Source organism: Trachurus trachurus (genome assembly GCF_905171665.1).
Source record: "Trachurus trachurus genome assembly, chromosome: 17".
NCBI classification, from domain to species: domain Eukaryota; kingdom Metazoa; phylum Chordata; class Actinopteri; order Carangiformes; family Carangidae; genus Trachurus; species Trachurus trachurus.
This window is the reverse complement of record NC_139900.1, coordinates 13,523,916-13,544,339: the sequence shown is the minus strand read 5'-3', so window position 1 is coordinate 13,544,339 and position 20,424 is coordinate 13,523,916. Positions and strand designations below refer to the sequence as shown.

The 20,424-nt window shown below is 40.7% G+C and overlaps 1 protein-coding gene across 5 annotated transcripts in view; it reads right to left on the bottom strand.

Annotated features, from left to right (window-relative positions):
* LOC311000780 (myosin IXb) overlaps positions 1-19,884 on the bottom strand; it is a 31,760-nt gene extending 11,876 nt beyond the window's left edge. For 3 of the 5 annotated variants that reach the window (XM_083991613.1, XM_083991616.1, XM_083991617.1), the window contains exons 1-21: positions 19,430-19,884; positions 17,943-18,780; positions 9,871-9,965; positions 9,618-9,680; positions 9,265-9,364; positions 8,062-8,162; positions 6,540-6,663; positions 5,950-6,039; positions 5,624-5,740; positions 5,373-5,507; positions 4,815-4,936; positions 3,379-3,520; positions 2,840-3,029; positions 2,520-2,595; positions 1,888-1,980; positions 1,715-1,754; positions 1,476-1,598; positions 1,203-1,283; positions 997-1,107; positions 745-867; positions 209-358 (exon numbers count right to left, since the gene is read on the bottom strand). In XM_083991613.1, coding sequence (XP_083847739.1) covers positions 209-358; positions 745-867; positions 997-1,107; positions 1,203-1,283; positions 1,476-1,598; positions 1,715-1,754; positions 1,888-1,980; positions 2,520-2,595; positions 2,840-3,029; positions 3,379-3,520; positions 4,815-4,936; positions 5,373-5,507; positions 5,624-5,740; positions 5,950-6,039; positions 6,540-6,663; positions 8,062-8,162; positions 9,265-9,364; positions 9,618-9,680; positions 9,871-9,965; positions 17,943-18,716 — 2,850 coding nt within the window. In that variant the 5' untranslated portion in view covers positions 18,717-18,780; positions 19,430-19,884. The remainder of the gene's footprint in view (positions 1-208; positions 359-744; positions 868-996; positions 1,108-1,202; positions 1,284-1,475; positions 1,599-1,714; positions 1,755-1,887; positions 1,981-2,519; positions 2,596-2,839; positions 3,030-3,378; positions 3,521-4,814; positions 4,937-5,372; positions 5,508-5,623; positions 5,741-5,949; positions 6,040-6,539; positions 6,664-8,061; positions 8,163-9,264; positions 9,365-9,617; positions 9,681-9,870; positions 9,966-17,942; positions 18,781-19,429) is intronic. The other 2 variants (XM_083991614.1, XM_083991615.1) reach the window with 2 other exon arrangements.
* Between the last annotated feature and the right edge of the window lie 540 nt (positions 19,885-20,424).

Genomic DNA, 20,424 nt, shown 5'->3' with positions numbered 1-20,424 from the left:
TTATTTGTTTTTTGTTTTACTTTATCCACTTTATTCACTCTGTAGATGAGGACTGTGTGGTTTTGTTGCTCATTTATTTAATGAACTTTCATATGCATGTGTGGGTGAAATGATGATGTCACAGTATTAACCACAACTGAATTGGTTTCCCTGAAGAGATTCCTACAGTACCTTTTTAAATGTGCTGCTGTTCTTATATAAAACGTACCTGTATGAGGACTGTGGCGTCTCTCTTTTGCAGAAAGTGCACTCGTATCAGACAGGTACGGAACCAGCGCTGCAGTGTGATGATGCGACGCATCACTTCTTTGTTATGAGTTTCTTGGAGCAGCTGCTTCTCCTTCTGCTTGAGGAACACCTGAGTAGATGAAAGGGAGGCACACGAGGCGTGAGGCGAGATCAAAGCACGAGGCCCGGCTGTCCCATCTAGTCGGTGTAATATTTTATTATGTACATCACTGATGTGACTGTGTTTTTATGACTAAAGCATGAAATCTACCAGGCTGTTTTTAGTAGCTGACAGCGCTCTCTGATTCATGGCTATGTGAGAGTAAAGCAGTTTAGCTTAAGAGACGTTTTAATGTTCACAAAAGAACCGCATGTCATTTTAACATTTTCAAATCCAAACACCATTACAGAGACACGGATAAATGACCCACGTGTCCTGTTCATCAACACCACTTTTATCCTCACAGCGCCATGTTATAATGATAATCATAAATCACAGACAGCGACATGATTAACCTTGGTTTTTCCTATTTGGTAGGCCGACTTATCCAGTTTCATCCTCTCAAACAGTTGAGTTATGTCCTCGGGAGTTGCAGTTGCTCCTTTTGGCAGCAGCACCCTGAACTTGTCGACAAACTCCTGTTATCAAGAGAAAAACAGCATCAGGAATGCAAATAACTGACATGACAGACATAACGTCTTACTTGTTCATTTAATATCAAATTCCTTTAAATATCTAACATATCTGGATATTTATGTTCATCTCACCGTGAACGTGTATTTGGCGCTGTAGCCAGACTTCTGGATGTGAACCATCTGCAGCATGCCCGTGTACCTGATTTGCTGCAGCACAAGTTCATCATCAAAGTGCAGCTCCTTCTGTAAACACAACATTTCCACAGGGATCAAACATGTTTACCTGTCCAGGATGGGGGACTTAAAGTTTACCAGGACAGATTCATACATAACATTACCATTTCGGCATTGGAGCGAATACAGAAAATGAAGAAAGGCTCGGCTTTTTCAATCGTCTCCATCAGCTTTCTGACCGAGGCCTGTGGGATACATGAGAATAATGGTCAATTAGCACCTAAAAGCTCAATTTTGTTCAACCATAAATGCATAGTTGGGACTTTTTTGAGGGCGATGTATTTTATATAGGTAGACCTTTACTTTTATGAATGAAAATGAATATCAGGACACTTTTCTTTCATTTCAGATTGATAATAATCAGCAAAGTGACAAACCTGAAACTGAGCGCCAACTGTGGGCAGGTTTTTTCTCTGGTGAGGGTGGAAGATGGATTTGCTGGTTCGGTCATGTGCAGTGAGACCAACAACATGTTGCAGCGAACGCACATCCATGAGGTTCTGTTTGATAAAACAAAACAAAAACAGAAATGAGATACATCTGAGAGCCAGTTCTACTTCTGAGATGATTTTTTAAAGCACTGAGCTTCACTGACGCTGCACCGTTAACGCTTTACCTTTGGAATGACCTGCTTCTGTCGACCACCTCTGCTCTTCCTGCAGAAAATACAGACAAAATGAGTTTCTGTGAAAACCAAATGGTTCTGGAAATATAATGAGGGAAAAAGTTTAAAGCAGCATGACAGGTCAAAATCAATGTGCTTAAATTAAACGCATTTGGCCCACTTACTTTCTCTTTTCAAAATTGGCAAAGAGGTCTTCGAACACTTCAAGGGGATGTTCGTCAGCGTGATCAAAGGAGAAATCTAGAGTCAGACTGGTGCTGTAAATGTAAAGAGAAGTATTTTAACTTTGATAGCAAAGGGTAAGAAATGGTAAGTTACAACATTTTTTACTCTGGTTCATCGTTTTCTCTCTGAAAAATGTAAACAAACATTTCAATGACACACTATCAGCATACTTGTGTCTTCATCTACAAGGTCATGATGTCAAAGCTCCTGAGATGTTTAACCTCCTTAGGTGAGTTGATAACAGAGTCGCCCCATCGTGGAAAAGATTGGCTAATGTCCAACTCAGACTGGTTTCCAGTGCTCACACCAGACTGCTAGGATGAACTACAATACAGCTTGAAGACAGACTCACCTATCTCTATTTCTGATGAGATTTGTATTTGTATTTGTGCATTTTTTTTTTTACATTTCTCTGTCATTTTTATAATTAAACCTGGATGCTTGGTGGCTTCGGCCCCTAATCAGTTTGAAAAACAAATACAAAACAGAAAATGCATTTCCTGATTCAGAGAACACATTTGGTTGGAGAAGAATGAAAACAAAAAGAAGGTGACAGTATTGTAGTTTTTACCTGGACAGTCGGTCCATAGTACTGTTGCGCTGTTTCAACTCTCTGAGGGTTTTGCGGGAGCTTCGTCTGGCAGCTACTGTTTGTGACAATACAACAAGCCCATTGTACATAATCAATTACTCAAAAGAATAAATAAGAAAAAATAAAGTTGATGGTGTAGAGTTGAGTCATTCAGAAAAGGTCAGCTAAACAAACATGTCACTCCTGATAAGCTGTAATCAGCTTTAGATATCCACAGTCGAGTTGTAATTTGTTGCACTGACAAAAAAACCCAAGTCATTTTGTAAATGAGAATCAGTTAATAACTAAAGGTAACCTACATTGTTCTGCCCGCTGGCGTCCCAAGTATTTGAATACGGTGAGGATGCGGATGGTGGCTCGGAGGACGCCCCATCTGAACAGAGCGTCTGGGCTCGATGCGACCAGGTGATGCAGGACGGCTCGCTCACTGCTCCGTAGCAGAGAGACGACTTCAGGACGCATGTGCTCCGTGTTTTTCTCCTTGAAGTCCTGCAAAACGACAACAATCATCATCAATATGCAATGCAATAGTTTTTACTGTTGCTTGCGAATCCACGGCGCTCCACGTTCATCATTCAGCGTTAGAAACTTCACAATAAATCCACAGTCTCTGCAGAGGAGGGAGCAGCGTTAATCATTCACTTGGTTCACACAGATTCTTCAGGGTTTTCCCACACTGGTTTATCTATCAAGGCCGCCGCAGACCAACACTCTGATACAGAGGAATGATCGAACGTATGTTTACTGAATTTAAATGTAGCCGGGGAAATTGTGATTTACACTGAAGAATATTGTGTGTATGTATGCAATGTTTCCAGTGTGGGACAAATAACTCCACCTTGATGTGATATTCAACGCTCCCAGCAAAGTGTTGGATGGAAAAAGTCAGCGTTGTATTAGGAGAGGTTACAAAGAGTGGGTTGTCCTGATGCTGCTGCTTCAGCTTGTCCAGCAGAGTTTCATCTGTGCCCTGAGGGAGGCTGAGGACACAGAGAGAGAGAGAGAACTAAATATTGATTTCAACATATGATATCTGGGGAAAGAAAAAGAAAGAGAAAAGAAAAACAGAGCATGTGAACAGCAACAGAAGTTCAACTAAACAGACTGACTGGGTTATGAGCTTCTGACAACTAAACTGATGATTTGAAGATAATATAATAAATATTAGTGATTGGATGTAATAAATAATATTATTTGACAGCATATGTTACATAACAATATAATAACTATGACTCTTTCATAAAAGAGCCTGAGACAATAATGTCAAACACTGCTGTAATAATGTACTGCCCGTCCAAAAAAAAGTCACACACTCTAATATTTCGTTAGATCGCCGTTAAATTTGACGGCACGCATTCGCTGTGGCATCATTTCGATAAGCTTCTGCAATGTCACAACATTTATTTCCATCCAGAGTTGCATTAATTTTTCAAAGACTCTCAATGGGGTTCAGGTCTGGACTCTGTGGTCACATTGGACCACATTACTTCCTTGAAGATGATGGTTCTCTACTATCCTTGCATAACCCAATTTTAGTCTCATCAATCTCCTTAGATGTTTTATTTGCTTGATGCCAATAATTTGACCCTTCTGAAACAGATTAACATATTTTCCACGACCACAGGATGTGTCTTCTGACATGGTTGTTTAAGAAATGAGACTGCATCAGTCAGGGTTAAAATAAGTTGTTGCCAGCTGAAACATAATCATCCGTGCAGTAATTATCCAATGGGAGGCTTTGACCTATTTAGTTAAATCCAAGCGGTGACTTTTTTTTGACAGGTAGTGTAAAAAATACAATATCCATGATTCTTCCATCTGTTTAAAGGGACAACGAGGAGTTTCTATTTGGTTATAAAAAAGTCTCACGTTAATGTGGATGAATCTACGCTACCCACACTTGTTAATGGGCCCATTTTCGATAAATATATCGTTTTGTCTCTACCGTTATTTTGTTATTATTAGTGGTGGTGGAGATGCTGGTCGAGCCGACCAGCGTTTCCTTACTTTCGGTTTCGTGGCGAGTCATGAGAATAACGCCGCCGAATCGCCGTTTATGGTCAGAACTACGACGGTATCTGATCGTCTTTGAACCTCTGACTTTAATTCTTGATGAATGAAAACATGAGTCTGTCTTGCGCTGGTCAAAGAAATTCACGGTGCGCGGAGGCTCATAAATGTAGTGTGAAAACGCTTCGCTTTTCCAAAACTCCTCGTTGTCCCTTTAAATGTTTATCGGTCACTTCACCATATTAAATGTTTGTGTTCTCATACCTGCTCTCCTCATCCAGCAGGTCAAAGAGTCCGGTTGTTTTCATGCTGATCAGCTGAATGCAGCCGCTGTTGTCGGTGCAGTCGACGTTTTGCCAAGTGATGCCCTCGGACACGTAATCCTCCTGAAAGAAGAATTGTTAAAGACAGTCTTATCATCAGGTGAAGTTTATATTAATTCATTTGAGTCTGTGGCACTGATAAAGCATAATATAGCAGTAGCGAAAGCCAATCAGCCCGTACTGGAATAGAAACACAGAGAAACATAGAGAGCAGAGTTAACACAGTAAGATATTTCCCACAGGTTTTAAGACTCCATACTGCCAACTGGATCTAAGAAAAGGAAATACAACTAAAATGGTGGAGCAGTATATTATGTCTGTCTCTAAGGTGATGTAAGTCAAATGTATTAATATACAGTATAATCTAAGATATTGTTGGATATTTAAAGTATTTTCAGGCACTGACGAGTGGATAAAAAGTTTCAGTTCTGGTAAGTCCATGCAAATGTAATGCAAGTCAAAACAGAAAAACAAAAAAGCTGAAAATATCTCTACCCACTTGCTCAAGCTTGAAGATGTTGTGGTTGATGTAATACTGCAGTTTCTCGTTGGTGTAGTTGATGCACAGCTGCTCGAAGCTGTTTGTCTGGAGGTTCTCGAATCCAAACATATCCAACACGCCGAGGGACAAACACTAAAAAAAAGTTGAAAAATGACAGGAAAAGGAAAATTCATAACCAGCACAACAAGAAAAGAGTCTTCTCCTGGCAATGTGATAATGAATTTCATCAGTGCTAATCAGCGACTTACAGAGACCGACTCCTCCATGTCTCGTCTGTTGAACATGGCATGGTTGATGTGAAGGATGATCCAGTCGAACAGAGCGCTGTATAAAGACTTGGCCATGGAGTCTCGCGCTTTAAAGGCCTGAATACACAAAAACATCCAACAGAGCAAATTAAAATCGACTCAGTTTCATATTAAAAACACAATGAGATCAAAATACAAAACACAATTTTCTCAACTGAAATTTAAAAAAGTTTAATAAAATTAATTTGCTGCTTGAGATCTGATAATTTGAGTAGCCTATATCATTATATTTAATTATTAAATAGTGGAGAATTTAAACTGTATACCTCTTGTAGTGTGTACTGTGCAACAGCAGAGGCCTTGGCGGTCACTACTCTCCTCGTGGTCAAAGCCTTCACCAGCAGCTCCTTCTTCACCTGGTGATGAATAAGAACAGAAAAAAAACTGTTGAGAGGATTCAAAAATACAGTAATGCATTATTAATGTGGAAAATAATACATTATTAATCTGCAGAGTGACACCTGTTTTTAAACAACACAGAAAGTTATTTTAGGTGTGTTGATAAAACTGCTCTTCTTTAAAAGGGATAGTTCACCCAAAATTCAAATTTCTCATTATCTACTCACCCTCATGTCGACTAAGGGCTGGGAGAAGTTTCAGAGTCCTCCGAGGCTTCTTGGAGTTACAGTGGGGCTCCGTGCAGCACTGCATGTCCATATGACAGTCGATAATGAGTGAAATTTGAATTTTGGGTGAACTATCCCTTTAAGGGAAGTGGCTCTGCTCACTGCTCACTGAGAATATTTTATATAAGTTTTAAATAAGTTACTGTGCATTGAGTTTTGTTGACATAACACGTAAAAACACAACACTTGAAGTGAAGTGTCGATAGTTAACTCCGGCTCCAGGAACAAACCTTGAGCAGATCAGATAGCGTAGTCAAGACTTCAGCAGGTCCGACCTCCAGGTCCTGAGTGTCCTCGGCTGCTGTGAACGTCACATTTCCAAGGTGGAGGATGGCAGAGAGGATGGAAAATATGCTGCGTGGTACAAAAACACAAACACATGGCTTAAGTGGCTGGAGGCTCCGAGTTGTAGCACGGTGTGGGCGAGGAAGACAGATGCAATAGAATGCAATGATATGTTCAACAAGAATCAAATGGAGTGTGGAGAGTTTATTTTTTGACTCAACATTTGATCACTGGTCAGTCAGACTGATTTTGTGTTTGTTTCTTGGTTACTAGAATGAAGTAAGGTTAAAATAACTGAAGGTTTCTCCCTGAAATAGCTTCACAGTGTCGCAGTGAACTTCTCAAATACACAGTTGTTACTCAGGGAAGTTTTTTTTTTGAAAGGAAAAGATTAAAAAAATCCAGTTTCAAAAACAGATTTGAACCTTATTTCAGATTTGATTTCTGGTTAAGACTCCAGTTTCGCGTTGTAACTTTATTATGACTGATTTTTTCTCCTTACATTCTCATATCTACTTTTTTACAGACTATTGTGTCTTTTATAATCTTGTTTCTATCTCTTTTTCTGTTGTTTACCTTGCTGTAAGTTCAGTATGAGTATGAGTATCAGTCGGCTGGAAATAACTCTGAGCTGTTGTGAAACTCGTGCATTTATAGCCAAACAACAACAGCGTCTGCTCCACCAGACTTTTCTCTGTTGATACAAACATCAGTTCTGACAGTGAGCAAGTTCCTCTAGAGGTGCAGATAGAAGCGATGAGTAGTGAATAATTGATGACATCAACGTTTTACTGTCTCTACTTTTCTTTAATGATATATCTCATCATCAGCTCCTTTGGGGAACAAGTAGTTCAGTTCGTTAGTTCATCCTGACATGAACAGTTACGGCCTCAGAGTGGTGATTCAGCAGCAGAGGCACCAAGCTGAACAGGTTACAAATCATGCTGCGAGCGCTGTTACGTGTACGCCGTGTCCCCAGGCTGTCAGGCACTTGCCGACATGCTTGGTGCATTTTTCTCCTGCTTGCCTTGACAAGCTCTGACCTGTTACTGACAGCAAGAAACTTTTAGACATTGTTCAGTAACAGTGCACTCCAGCGACTTTTAGATAGATCGGTGCAGCCAACTCATAACTGTCAATGTAAACGCTGAACACAAGTCTGACGGACAAGTGAAACAGAATGAATGTCTTAGCTTTCTTCACCCTTTTAGTTAGAGGAGCAAGTTAGTGAGAAGTATTGCAGTAATATTTGCTCTTAACCCTCTGGCATGTGCAGCTCTGCCCCTTGATGAGGTAATTATTTTCTGGAAACACTTTGTTTTTATACTGGACATTTCCAAGTGACATTTGTGGTTATACAAGCACCTCCTAAAAGGGTGCAATAACTCTTTTGTTGACCATTCCTCAAAACTATATACACACTGCCCCAGTTGCCTGCAGCATTTCAGTCGTGTTGTTTGTACGTACTGTTTCTTGGTGGAGCTCAGGAAGCCGACCATTTCCATAGCTTGATGCAGCCTCTTGTACTCCTTCCTAAATTCTTGCTCATCGTCTATTTGGAGGTCTTGCTGCAGAGGAATGAGAGACGATACAGGGGGAGACAGGGGGGGTAAATGTTGAGCATCCGCCACAGAGGTCTATGCATGTTAATCTAAAGGGATTTTCACGTTTTTACTGTACTTTCTCTCTCTGTAAACCTCTTTGTTATTATTCTACAGTATGTACTGTATGCACTGACTTGATTTCATTAGTTTACATTTGCAAGGTGTTGACATGTCATTCAGCTTCAAGTTTGCACTTTCTTTACATTTTATGTGTCTGAGCAAAGGCGAAGCATAAAGAAAAACAGGTTATTATGCACATTAGCCATGACCCTTGAATTCAGCTGGAACGGATACATCTATGAATAATGCTACAAATGACAAAAATGCAAACAACAGGTCCTCAGCTGGAATGGTAAGGGACCACATTGCATTGTCACGCTAAGTTAAACAAACCAGAAACCAGATGGAGATCAATAGGGAAAAACGTTTTCAAAAGGACAAAAATAAACAGGTAAATGCATACAAGAGTCAGTATGTACTAGTGCTGCAACTAACGATTATTTTCATTATCGATTAATCTGTTGATTAAATTGATTAGTTGTTTTGGTCAATAAAATGTTAAAAATGTTGAAAAATGTCAATCAATGTTTCCCAAACCACAAGATGACATCTTCAGATGTCTTGTTTTGTCCACAAACCAAAGAGATACTCAGTTTATTATCATAAAGGAACAAAGAAACCAGAAATATTCACATTTAAGAAGCTGAAATCAGAGAATTTCGACTTTTTTTCTTAAAAAATTACTCAAACCGATTATTCAATTATCAAAATAGTTGACGATTAATTTAATAATCGATTATTGTTCGATTAATCGATTAATTGTTGCAGCTCTAGTATGTAAACTGGTTAATAAACACTAAAAACAGGTGCACTGTGCTCTGAAAAGCAGTTTCACTTTTTTGTGTCTGTTTATTCACTACACAGGGATGGGCTTTGACATACTATAATTTACTGTGGTGAGTTTCAGGATACGTCGGTTCTCTTTCTATAAAAACACCTAATGACACATCATGTTTCCTCCCTGTCCTCTATCACAGCTGCTGTAAAGAGCACGGATCAAAGGTACCTGCTTGAGGTAGTGATAATCTTGCGGCTTCAACAGATGAAATTCCCCCTGCTCGTCTTTGGACGCGCCCACCAGCAGATAGTAGAAGACGTGGTAGTTCCTGCGGATCAGAGGTCGCAGAGTGCAGATACAGACAATTAGGTCTCATGCAGGTTTCATTTTAACTCGCCGCATGAGGAGCTGTGAAGTCGTGTGTTTTGTGTGTGACCTCTTTTACTGCAGGTGCAAAAATTGCGATGGTGTGACGAAGGTTTGTATCAGTGGAGACAAATTTCCATGTTCGAATTTAATTGTGAATTATGAATGTTCCTCAAAGGATATGAAATGCAGTTTAAGTTGAGTCTTCATTATACCTCTCTGTCTTATCTCTGGACACCAGGCGGCACTTTTCGAGCAGGTACTTCTCAATAACGGCCCTGTAAGAGACAAGAACAAGAAGGGAATGTCAACAAAACATGAGGAGCTCCGCTGAGGTTGCCAACATTATCCAAATATGACATAAGAAGAAAAATTAACTGTGAAACTAAACAAATATATCAACCAAGATAAACTGAACTGTGCAGAAGCCTTAAAGGAGTACAGAAAAAAAAAAATACTGCTCCTCACCCTCTGATGACACCGCTCTCCAGGTAGTTGAGCTGGATGAACTTCCCAAAGCGACTGGAGTTGTTATTCTCTGCCGTCTTTGCGCTGCCAAAGGCCTGTTGGAGACGCAGGGAGCACAAGTTTTCACTAAAATAAACAGACAAATTTGTAGGCAAGTTTGTCACAGACGCTGGCACCCAGACCTAAACAGTGTGAGTGTCTGCTGCACAGAGGAGCTATCGAGTAAAGCAGCTCGGTCTGTGGATGGCAGAGCTTATGTATCTTATGTAACAGTAAAAAAATCAAGCTGGTCTAAGTGTGAGCTTATGTTGTACTGAGCGTAGTCTGCAGCAAAACATGGAGACCAATCAGTATCGAGACTAATGAGACAATACAATGATGGTTTATGGTCAATGAGTGCAAATCAAATCAAGTTTTATTTATAAAGCAGTTGGTTGAAGCAGTAAAATCAGTGAAACAGAAGGGAATATATGGATAAATAAAAACAATATGTCTTTATATTTCTTTTAAAGAGACCCCGAGGAGTTTGGCTTTGGTTATAAAAGAGTCTCATATTAATGTGGATGTATCTACGTTAAGCAAAGGAGGAAAGTGCACGCACATCCAACTAGTAGGCAGGTGCAGGACAAAAAAAGTAGTGAAAGAAAAAGAAAAAATGTCAGCACACTGCTAAATAAAGCAGGTCATGACCTGAAGAAGACCCATAAGTGGTTGAAACGTTGTCGATTAATAATACAAAATTGGGAGCTTTATTTAGCAGTGTGCAGACATTTTTTCTTTTTCTAAATCTACGTTACGCACACTTGTTAACGGGTCCATTTTCAATAAATATATTGTTTTGTCTTTAATGTTATTTTGATATTATTATTTAGTGGTCGGCTCGCCCAGCATTTCCTAGTTTCGGTTTCCTGGACGCTGCCGTTTATAGTCGGAACTACGACACTACGACTTTCATTCTTGATTAATGAAAACATTCTTGGCAAATGTTTTCGCTTTCGTCCGTCTTGCGCCGGTCCAAGAATTTCACCGTGTGCACGGAGGCTCATGGGAAATGTAGTGTGAAAACACTTTGCTTTCTGAAATTCCTCGTAGTCCCTTTAAAGGTAAGTAGAGACTGTGCCATCCTCAGGTCCTGCAGCAGGTCAGTCTCTGAGGACCTGAACTGTCAAGCAGGACTTCACCTTAAAAGCATATTTGACATGTATTCAGGTGCATGTCTCCTGAGTGATTTAAAAAAAAAACAACCAATAAAACGATCTTAAAATCTCTTCTAAAGCAGGACCGGCACAGAGCAGATGGAGCAAAGCGACAGGTAAAACATGTGCACAATTTGTGGTCTCGATCAGCAGACAATGTGCTGCTGCATTCTCGGCGTTACAATCAGCAATGCAGTCAAACCAGGAGACTCACATCTAAACATACACACGATTAAGTGGCCACAAGCACTGAAAACAGAAGTTTAATGAGGCAGCCTTTTGTCAAGTGACATAGAGCTAATGAATAAACACAAAGGAGCTGAACATTACACTTCCACAGTTCCTTTTCAAGTCGTTGGATGTCTGCTCGGATAACAGTGTGTCAGTAATGAACCTGATCGCTGTCTAGTTTTAAACATTTCAGTGTCTGTTCTGTGTGAACAACCCAATTACTGCAGGTCCTGTTAACATTGGATAATATATGGGAAATGCACCAGCTGTTGACAAGGAAATCTGAGTTGTTTTGTCCAACACCAGATAACGAGCACTGTCCTAATAGCTGACTCATTATGAGGTATTTATCAGGTGAAAATACCAAACATTAGCTGGTTCCCACATCTTAAAATGTGAAGATTTTAAGCATTAGTCTGTGTCTTAATCAATCAATAGATAATTTTCTCAATTTATTGACTAATGGCTCAGTCCAAAAACTTAACAACAACAGACCAAAGTCCAGATATGAGATAGTTCACAATAAAGAAAAAAAAACAGGCAATTAATCTATATTAAGGAGAAATCTATATAAGGACAAATAACTAAGTCCAGTTGCTTTCGATTTAACCTCCTTTGAAATATATTAAGGAGAGGCTGCAACCACAGAGAGATATTGGTGACAACAGTAAAGATGGTTGATTTGAAATTACTCGACCTCGATCAACTAATGCATGAATCACCCAGTTTGTTTCAGCCCTGTTATTGTAAAGCAAAGGCCTTATCAGTTGTTCAGACAAACGTTACGTTATCATGTCAGGTTGGAGCCTGAAAAACTTTTATTTTCTTGCACTTGACAGAATAATCCATAAATAAGATAATCGCTCGTCCTGGACTTTGCAGGGACGTTGCATTGTTGCATTTGTTATTCAGTGCCACAACAGAGACAGTGTCTAAGGTTCACTACCAACAGCACAGCAGACTCCACCCAGGCAAAGTCAATGGGTGAAATGACACATACAGGATTGAGTGATTAAGTTTCAGAGCTCTCTAGGGAAAAGAAAAAAAAACGCAAACTGAGGCGATGTCTGCTTCTATATGTAACGCCGTGTGCTTCATTCCTATGCGAGCTATGCTGAGAGCCGTGTCTTAACACGCCAGACCGACGCATCTGCAGAGAGTGGAGGGACGGCCCTGCATACTGTACCGAGCAAGCAGCACACCGCTGGCAGGTACGGCCCTGAGAGACAGGAATGCTCCTCTCTATTTAAAACCTTTGTAAATACTCAAAAAGTGTGGGATTCCCCTAACTCATGCATGGCCTTTTCATTTCAACCAGATCGATCAAAGTTATCTACAGCAAGATGTAGATGCGGCAGGAGAAAAATGAAAGGAATGCGGAGAGAGAAAAACTAAAGATGGCATGCAGTAGAGAAAAACAGGTGTTTGCCATCTCCCAGTTTAGGAGTTGAATCCACCTTTATAATCACATCCTTCAGCCTCTGAAGTGTGACATGGATAAACACCTGTTTCTCTCTTTATCCCTCGATGTACCAGCTCAGAATAACTCACTGTTGCTCCTTCACAGAGATCTAAACAAATAATGCATTCAGGCAGATGTGCACAGACCACTCACAGGCCAAAAAAAAAAAAAAAAGCTCCAGGGGTTTATTTATTACCAGGAATCTGGCTTCAGAAACTACCAGCAAGGAGGGAAATACCAGAGGTAAACTAGGACGAAATACGACGATACCTTTTTCTCATGGCCGACTGGTTAACTATTTGTTTCAAAAACAAATTCAGCAAAGGTTATTATCCAAGACAGCCACCAACTGTTGTTCACGTATCTATTCATTTATTTATTTATGTTATGACTGAGGAAACAATAAAAGTCATAAAGGAAAATTATGCCATTACATCACACCACAGAATAGGGAAACTGCACAGGACTGTGTGAAACAACAGTGGGAAAAAAACTAGAGCTGGTCAATGACATAAGTGAAGACATGTGGCTGCATGCCTGGGAAATAAAGCCTTCCTTCAGTAACCTCCGGACCTGGAGAGACTTCTGCTGGAAAAACTTGATTTCCTTTTTTAATCACTCCCAAACAGAAGTCTAAACAAGCTGCTCCTCAGCTATGCTGCTGGAGGGAAATGTGGGGACGACGATCAGTCCCAGTTGGTCATACTCATGTTTTTTCTGGCCTTTTCCCTCTATTTAGTTTGTCTAGAAGAAGGATGAAGCAGCAGCAGTCGTCAGTATAACCCTGGGGTTTTAGCAGCAGTGCAACATTCACATCCCTCGTGGGCAACATCTCTGGCTGCCTGTTAATCTGTGATGCCCTGTGACTAACATGAGAAACAGATGAATAACACAAACAAATGCCTTGCAGTCACTCTTTCATCCAACGTCTGCACGTGTCCCATTAGCAATGGTTGAGTTTTTGACCTGGTTACATTTAAATAACTTTCAAAATCCTTGAAGGTGCAAAAGAATGGCTGAATCATTTTAGAGACATTGCTCTTTTATGAGCTGTCACACATAAAGTGCGAGCATCTATTTATCGGTTTTCTTTCTGACATAACTTTGCTTGCTCGCATACAAGGTGTTACTGTGAATTATGTTTTCCGACTGCAAGACTCTCCTCACATATGTCATCTAATGCAATGAGCTCCCGCTGCTGGGTCTGGAAAATGTCTGGACTTTTTTTGCTTACTTTATCTTTGTAGGTCAGCTCATCTCCTGTCCTCGACTTCTACTCTCTCTATTTACTTATCTGTAGCCTACAATATTCTTCTTTAAAAAGTCTTTAATGGCAAGCCAATGGCACAATGTTTGTAACATAGTGTTCAAATTGTTCAATAAAAAGTTTGCCACAGGTGTAAAATATCCAACAATTATAACGAGACATAAATGTTGATTAAATGAAAAAAGAAACTGAAAACATATTTTACGATCTAATCTCACAAGGTCTCGGGGGGGATTTCAAACGACAGGTAGGGAGTATTTCTATTTCCCACTTATCAATGATCAGCTAAGTGACATGATCATGTGATAGTCTCTGGCTTTGTTGTTGTTGCTGTTGTTCTTGTTGTTACCGAGCAACACAACTAGAATCAACAGATGCAAATGATGCACGATGGAACGAATGTGGAGGAGAGGGAGAGAGAGAGAGAGGTGTTTTACTGTAAACGGGAACCGAATACGGCTCTCGACGCGGAAAATGGAAACAAATATCCTCAAATTCAGACCAGAAAGAATTTATGATCCCTGAACTGAGACACAGCTGGACAAAGGGTGAGGAGGAGGAGGAGGAGGAGGAGGAGGAGGAGGGGAGGGAGAGAGAGAGGAGGTGATTTCTACTCTGTTGTGTTGGGTTGCCAGCAGACTGGACGAGCCTGTTCTGACACGTTCCTGTTTCTCCTCTCTTTCTGGTGTTCCCTCAGGAGGCAACGCCCTGCACATTCCCCCTGTGGAGCGGCGCAACACTTTGCTTCCTGATCAGCGGCACCGGAAAAAAAAGCTGCTGCAACAACCACTCAATCAGATCAATGGGGCAAAACCTAAAACTGTACCTAATGAGAGCGTCGTGCCATCACATGCTGCCTGGCAATAAACTGTAAATCTTCTTTCTTTTTTTTTTCTTTTTTTTTTATTTCTACACGCATTAATACCTTCATTACTTGCATTTTAGCGCTCAATAGATGAGTCAGTGGTGGCTTTCTGGCACCAGGGAGATCAAAATCATTTGCTGTTTCCGTGAGATAACGTTTGATGAGAAGTTACAGCAAAAGAAAAAGTCGCCACGCTTCTTGATTTCAGATTAAAAAAAGGAACTAGTATCACGGTGTGATTCATGAGGAAATCCCAAGATGACAAAAACAAGTAAAGTGAATTACAAATCTATAAAAACCCCTCATTGCTGATTAAACACACCGACCGACTGATCCTCATTAGTACAGAAGCAATCTTGGAAACAGGCCTCCGATCAACCTCCATTGATATTCAGCTTTGGTGTTAACGCCTGCACAGAGTTTCCTCTGGTTAAACCTCAGACTAACTGATGTAGCATGATATATCTGTGCACAGAAAAGCTTGTTCCTCATTTCCCCGACTTAAAACCAACACAGACAACAGGCCACTCTCACTCCTCGCGTCAAAAGCCTCTTTCTCTTCCAGTAGCATACACAGAGTTACAAAAATGCCACTGAGATCATTCATTTAACAGAAACAAATACTTAAGCTGTTGCTTATTTCAAGGAAAGACTTGTTGGACTTGTTTGGACGGAGGAGGAGGAGGAATCCATATTTAGTCACCGTCTAATTAGGGGCTGGCCTCATCGGATCATGTGTGGGAGTGTGATTTGTAACAAGCGGACCCGGATTGTTGTGTAAAAGTTCAGATTGTCTACTGATAGACAGGGAATGCACTGAAATACTCAGGTCCAACAGGTACAGTTACTATGAACCCGCAGCCAGAGCAGATTAAACCAAGATTTAAAAGCACAACTTTGATAAACAAGCATGAACGCTCTGCTTTAGTGTCTGACCACCATATTTTAAATGAAGTGAAACCAACTAAAGCCACTTGCTGATCCCACTTGGCACATGCATCAATGTGAGGTTGTTGCTTTTTTTCTTAACCCTTATAAAATACAATCTTTGCTAAGGAGGAGGGTATTTCCGCAGACAAGCTTGCGGCCTAGTTTCATGACAGTTGTTTTTTTTAAAACATGCATCATATAATTGCACAGACAAGTGAAACAGAAAGCAAGAGATCACAGCAACATGTGGGCAAATGTGTCGTTGCGTTACTCACTGGCAGAGCTACTGTGACAGCCGCAGAAACAAACGGAGACATAATTTAACGTAATGTGTGAGAGTGAAACTGATGCTTTGTGGTAAAGAAGAAAAAACCCATGTGTGATTTCCCACTTGACAGTCGCTGTTTTGCACTTTGGTGCTTTTAAATCTGAGGAAAATCAAAAATGTGAGAGGAGCAGAGCAAAGACAAACTATCAAAACGCTGGTATTTGTAACTTGGCAAGCACAGGTTTGCCGCCGCCGTGTTTGTTAAACGCGGACACGTTTATGACCCTTTATGATGCAGTTTACCTCAGAGATATAAAACGTACAAAAGACCACTGTCCTTCTCAGCCTGGATAACACGGCCTTTCCTGGTCATTGTTGATTACACAACTTTTTTTTGTCACAGGAAGTGCAAAACATATGGTTCTAGTTTGCATTTCCTGTATAAAGGTAATAATTTCTTCATTTACCAGTTGGATTTTTAGCACAGAAGTGATTATCATATCTATAAACGAGAGCAGGAACTTCATATTGGCTATGTTCAGCAGATGAGTGTTGAGTTTAAACTGGAAACGTCAGCACAAGCATTTTAGTTTATAGTGAACTGACAGATAAAGACAATTTAGAGCTGAAATATCTGTTATTTTTGATAAACAGTCAACGGATGGATCTTGAAACTTGTGAATTATACCCAACAGACATTCACTTTATGTTTTAGTTTCTGATAATCCAGGAAAAGGTGCGATATTTTTATGAATAAACGGATTCATTGTTAAACCGATAAAAATGTCAAACATTCTCACTGTTTTTTTTTTTTTGTACTGTTAGTTGGAAACAACACAACATACGTCATGTTTGGCTCTGGGGAAATGATGATGCGTGTAACAGGAAACGGTGTCAATGAAAGCAGTCATCAGTTGCAGCTCCAATTTTAAGGGGTTTATTGCTTGAAATAGGTCAAAGGAAGTTTCTAAGTTTCCCACAGCCATCGCAATTTCTTTTAAAATATCTTCTTAAATTGTTTCGTCTAATCAAATGTGTTGAAAGTATATTCACATTGTGCATTAAATCTTAACAGGTGAGAGGATTTGTGAAGAATTAATGTTTGATAAATGACTGAAACGTTTGATAACTCAGTGACGGTCAGAATTTCCCACTGACTCATTAGTTTTTTACCTCAGGATCTAAGTGTTATGAAATAATAGTAATAATCGTGTGTAATCGTGTTTGATTACACACTCGGATGGTGACACAGAACAGAAATGACTAACTCTTTCTCTTATTTTTGGCTTCTACAGAGGTTCACAGGATATTTTTATCAAGCTTTTATCAAGTATTGCATTGTACAATGTTAAATCATGTTAAACCATGTTTGTATTTATTATGTATAAACAGTTTTTTGTACTTCACAAATGTATGTGCAGTAGCTTAGAACTGTAGTCGAGAATGCCACCCCACAAGCCCCTGGAGGTTTTTTTTGGGGGCATTTCTCCTTCACATTGTCTTGGATTCTATATGTTATATCTTTTTTTTTTTACTTTTTGATATGTGAAATTAACAAACAAACTTCTGCAGCAGTCGTTGGGCTGAGAGGATTTGGGGAGAATACATGTTTGATAAATGACTGAAATGTTCGATAACTCAGTGATGGTCAGAATTTTCCACCGACTGTTTTTTACCTCAGGATCTAAGTGTTATGAAATAATAATAATAATGATAATCGTGTGTGTGTGTTTGATTTCACACTCGGATGGTGACACAGAACAGAAATGACTAACTCTTTCTATTCTTTTTGGCTTCTACAGAAGTTCACAGGATGAACTGCTGCAGCAGGCGTCGTTGGAGGACCTACGTACCTCCAGCACCGGCCCCGCTCCGAGGATGGCCCGCTCCAGCCCGCCGGAGTACATGTTCTGGCTGAGCGCAGTGAGGCAGTGGATGAGATAGCTGCTGCTCTCCGTCTTCCCAGAGCCGCTCTCCCCGGATATGACGATGCACTGGTTCGCCTGCCTGTTCAGCATCGCACGAAAGGCCGCGTCCGCCACGGCGAAAATGTGAGGGCTCAGTTTCCCCAGCGGCTGGTTCTCGTACATCTTGACGTAGTTGGGGTTGTAGTAAACCGGGAGGAACTTGTTGGGGTTGATGGCGACGAGGATGTTGCTGGCGTAGGTGTAGATTTTGAACTTGTAGAAGCGTTGGCGCAAAGCCTCCAGGATGTTCTCCTCCGTCACAGCCTGGAGGTCGCAGAGGTCATCGTAGTCCACCTTGTTCTCTTCCTCCTTGCTGCCTTGCTGCTGCTGCTGCAGGATGAAGTGGTAGCCTTTGCTCTGCGGGTGCCACCGCTGGGCCTCGGGCGGCCACAGCAGGACTCTCTCCAGCGGGCGGTCGCCGTCGCCCAGCAGCCTCTCCTCTCCGCTGATGTGCCTGACCTCCAGCAGCCGGTAGGACGACGTCCTGCTGGAGTCAAGCCCCAGAGTGACCACGGCGTTGCTGATGACCGACTGCACCGTGTCCGTGGCGCCGACCTGCAGGGGACAGTAGGCGGCCGTGTCCTGGGACACCCGGGGGTAGATCTGCACGACGCGGGCCTCCTCATCCTGCTCACCGTGGGTAGTGCTGCTGCTGCTCATCTTGATACACAGAGGCAGAGGCAGGCTTCAGCATAACTCACTGCCCCAACTCTGTCAGCTCCCACTGGACACACACACATAAACACACACAGAAACACATAATGTAACCAAAGACCAATTTATGAAGAGACAAGAGAGTTCAAGTACAAGTACAAATAACTGAGTCAAATTTAATTTTACATTCAAAAAATTAGTTTTTTTTTTTACTGTGAAAACTGACTTTTCTATATTATTGTTGTTAGTCACTATTAATTTCCCAGATTGGGATCAATAAAGTATATCTATCTATCTATCTATCTATCTATCTATCTATCTATCTATCTATCTATCTATCTATCTATTATTTTTATTTATTTTTTCATGTTATCTATCTTGTGCTTTTGTACATTAAACTCTAACATTAATATTATTATAAGGTGGAGGCTTCAGATGAGCCCACCGTGGTTTTTTTTTTACCTCTCCCTGCCTCCCTCCCTCCCTGTTTCATTATTATCTATTATGTTTTATGTTGTATTCTTTTAAATTGTGCAAAATAAAAGAACTAACATTTGAGACACAGAAACAAGACTTTTTGTTTCACCCTTCATATAGCTACAGTGGCTACTGCAACAACAACAGTCCACATAACAATTCACCTCCGCCCAGCAGGTGAAACATGTCAAACAGTAACAAGAGGGAAACTGAATAAATAAAAAAGTCAAATTAAATCTTACCTTTCAAGAAAAGACACTCATTTCATCTTTGCAAGTCCAAAAAATATTCCTGACAGCGAAAAGAGAGAGAAGGCAGAAGTAGTTTTTTTTTTCAGCGTCAACCAACTCCAGTCACACAACTTCAAGAGGAAAAGGCAAAAAAAAAAAAAAAAACTTTCTTCACCTGAGCTTCCCAGATAAAGGTGAGTCAACAAACTGTTCACACACACACACGCCGACGGTTTTAAATGTTGAAAAAGTTAATTCCCTGCATTTCGTCGTCGTCTTTTCCTCCAGTAAATCACGGTTTCTTTTAGAGATATTGAGGTTTTGACGTCCCCTCCTCGTTGTCCCGGTCGAAAAGTTAAGGCGCACGTTACTTCCTAGATTTCTTCACACACACACACACTGACACATACACATACACACTCACACACACGTCGACGAAGGGGAAATAAAGTGATAGTGCTCCCTCCTCTGACTGTAAAGATGTCACCGTGTCGGTAAGTTAACGGGAGTTGGATGAAACAGCTGCAGATATAAAACAGTTTTCACCGGAGAGAGACGGCGACACTTTGACACCGAGAGGCGTTAAAACACCGCAGCAGCGTCGGTCACGAGCCAATAGTTTAATTGACCTCATTGGTTCTGGGTGTTACCTGTGAGGAGGTGAGGGGGCGCCCCCTGCTGGATGCAGGAGGTATTACAGCCAACACCCCCAACCCCAGCACATACAGTCAGGGCCGGCCCAAGCCTCCATGGGGCCCTAAGCAAAATCTTTATTTTGGTGCCCTCTATTACTGCCAATAATACTATTTCATTTTTTACTCTGTCATTACGAATCATCATATCCTGGCAGGTTTTTACCCATCTATGGTTTTGATTCTGAAATGGCACCAAATTCAACTAAAAGTGCATGCCTGGGGTTGATTTACATTTAATCAGTTTTAAATTACTGCAACAGAAAAGTGCAACAACAATTTGAAATGCAACAATAATAAAAGTTTTTTGTAATA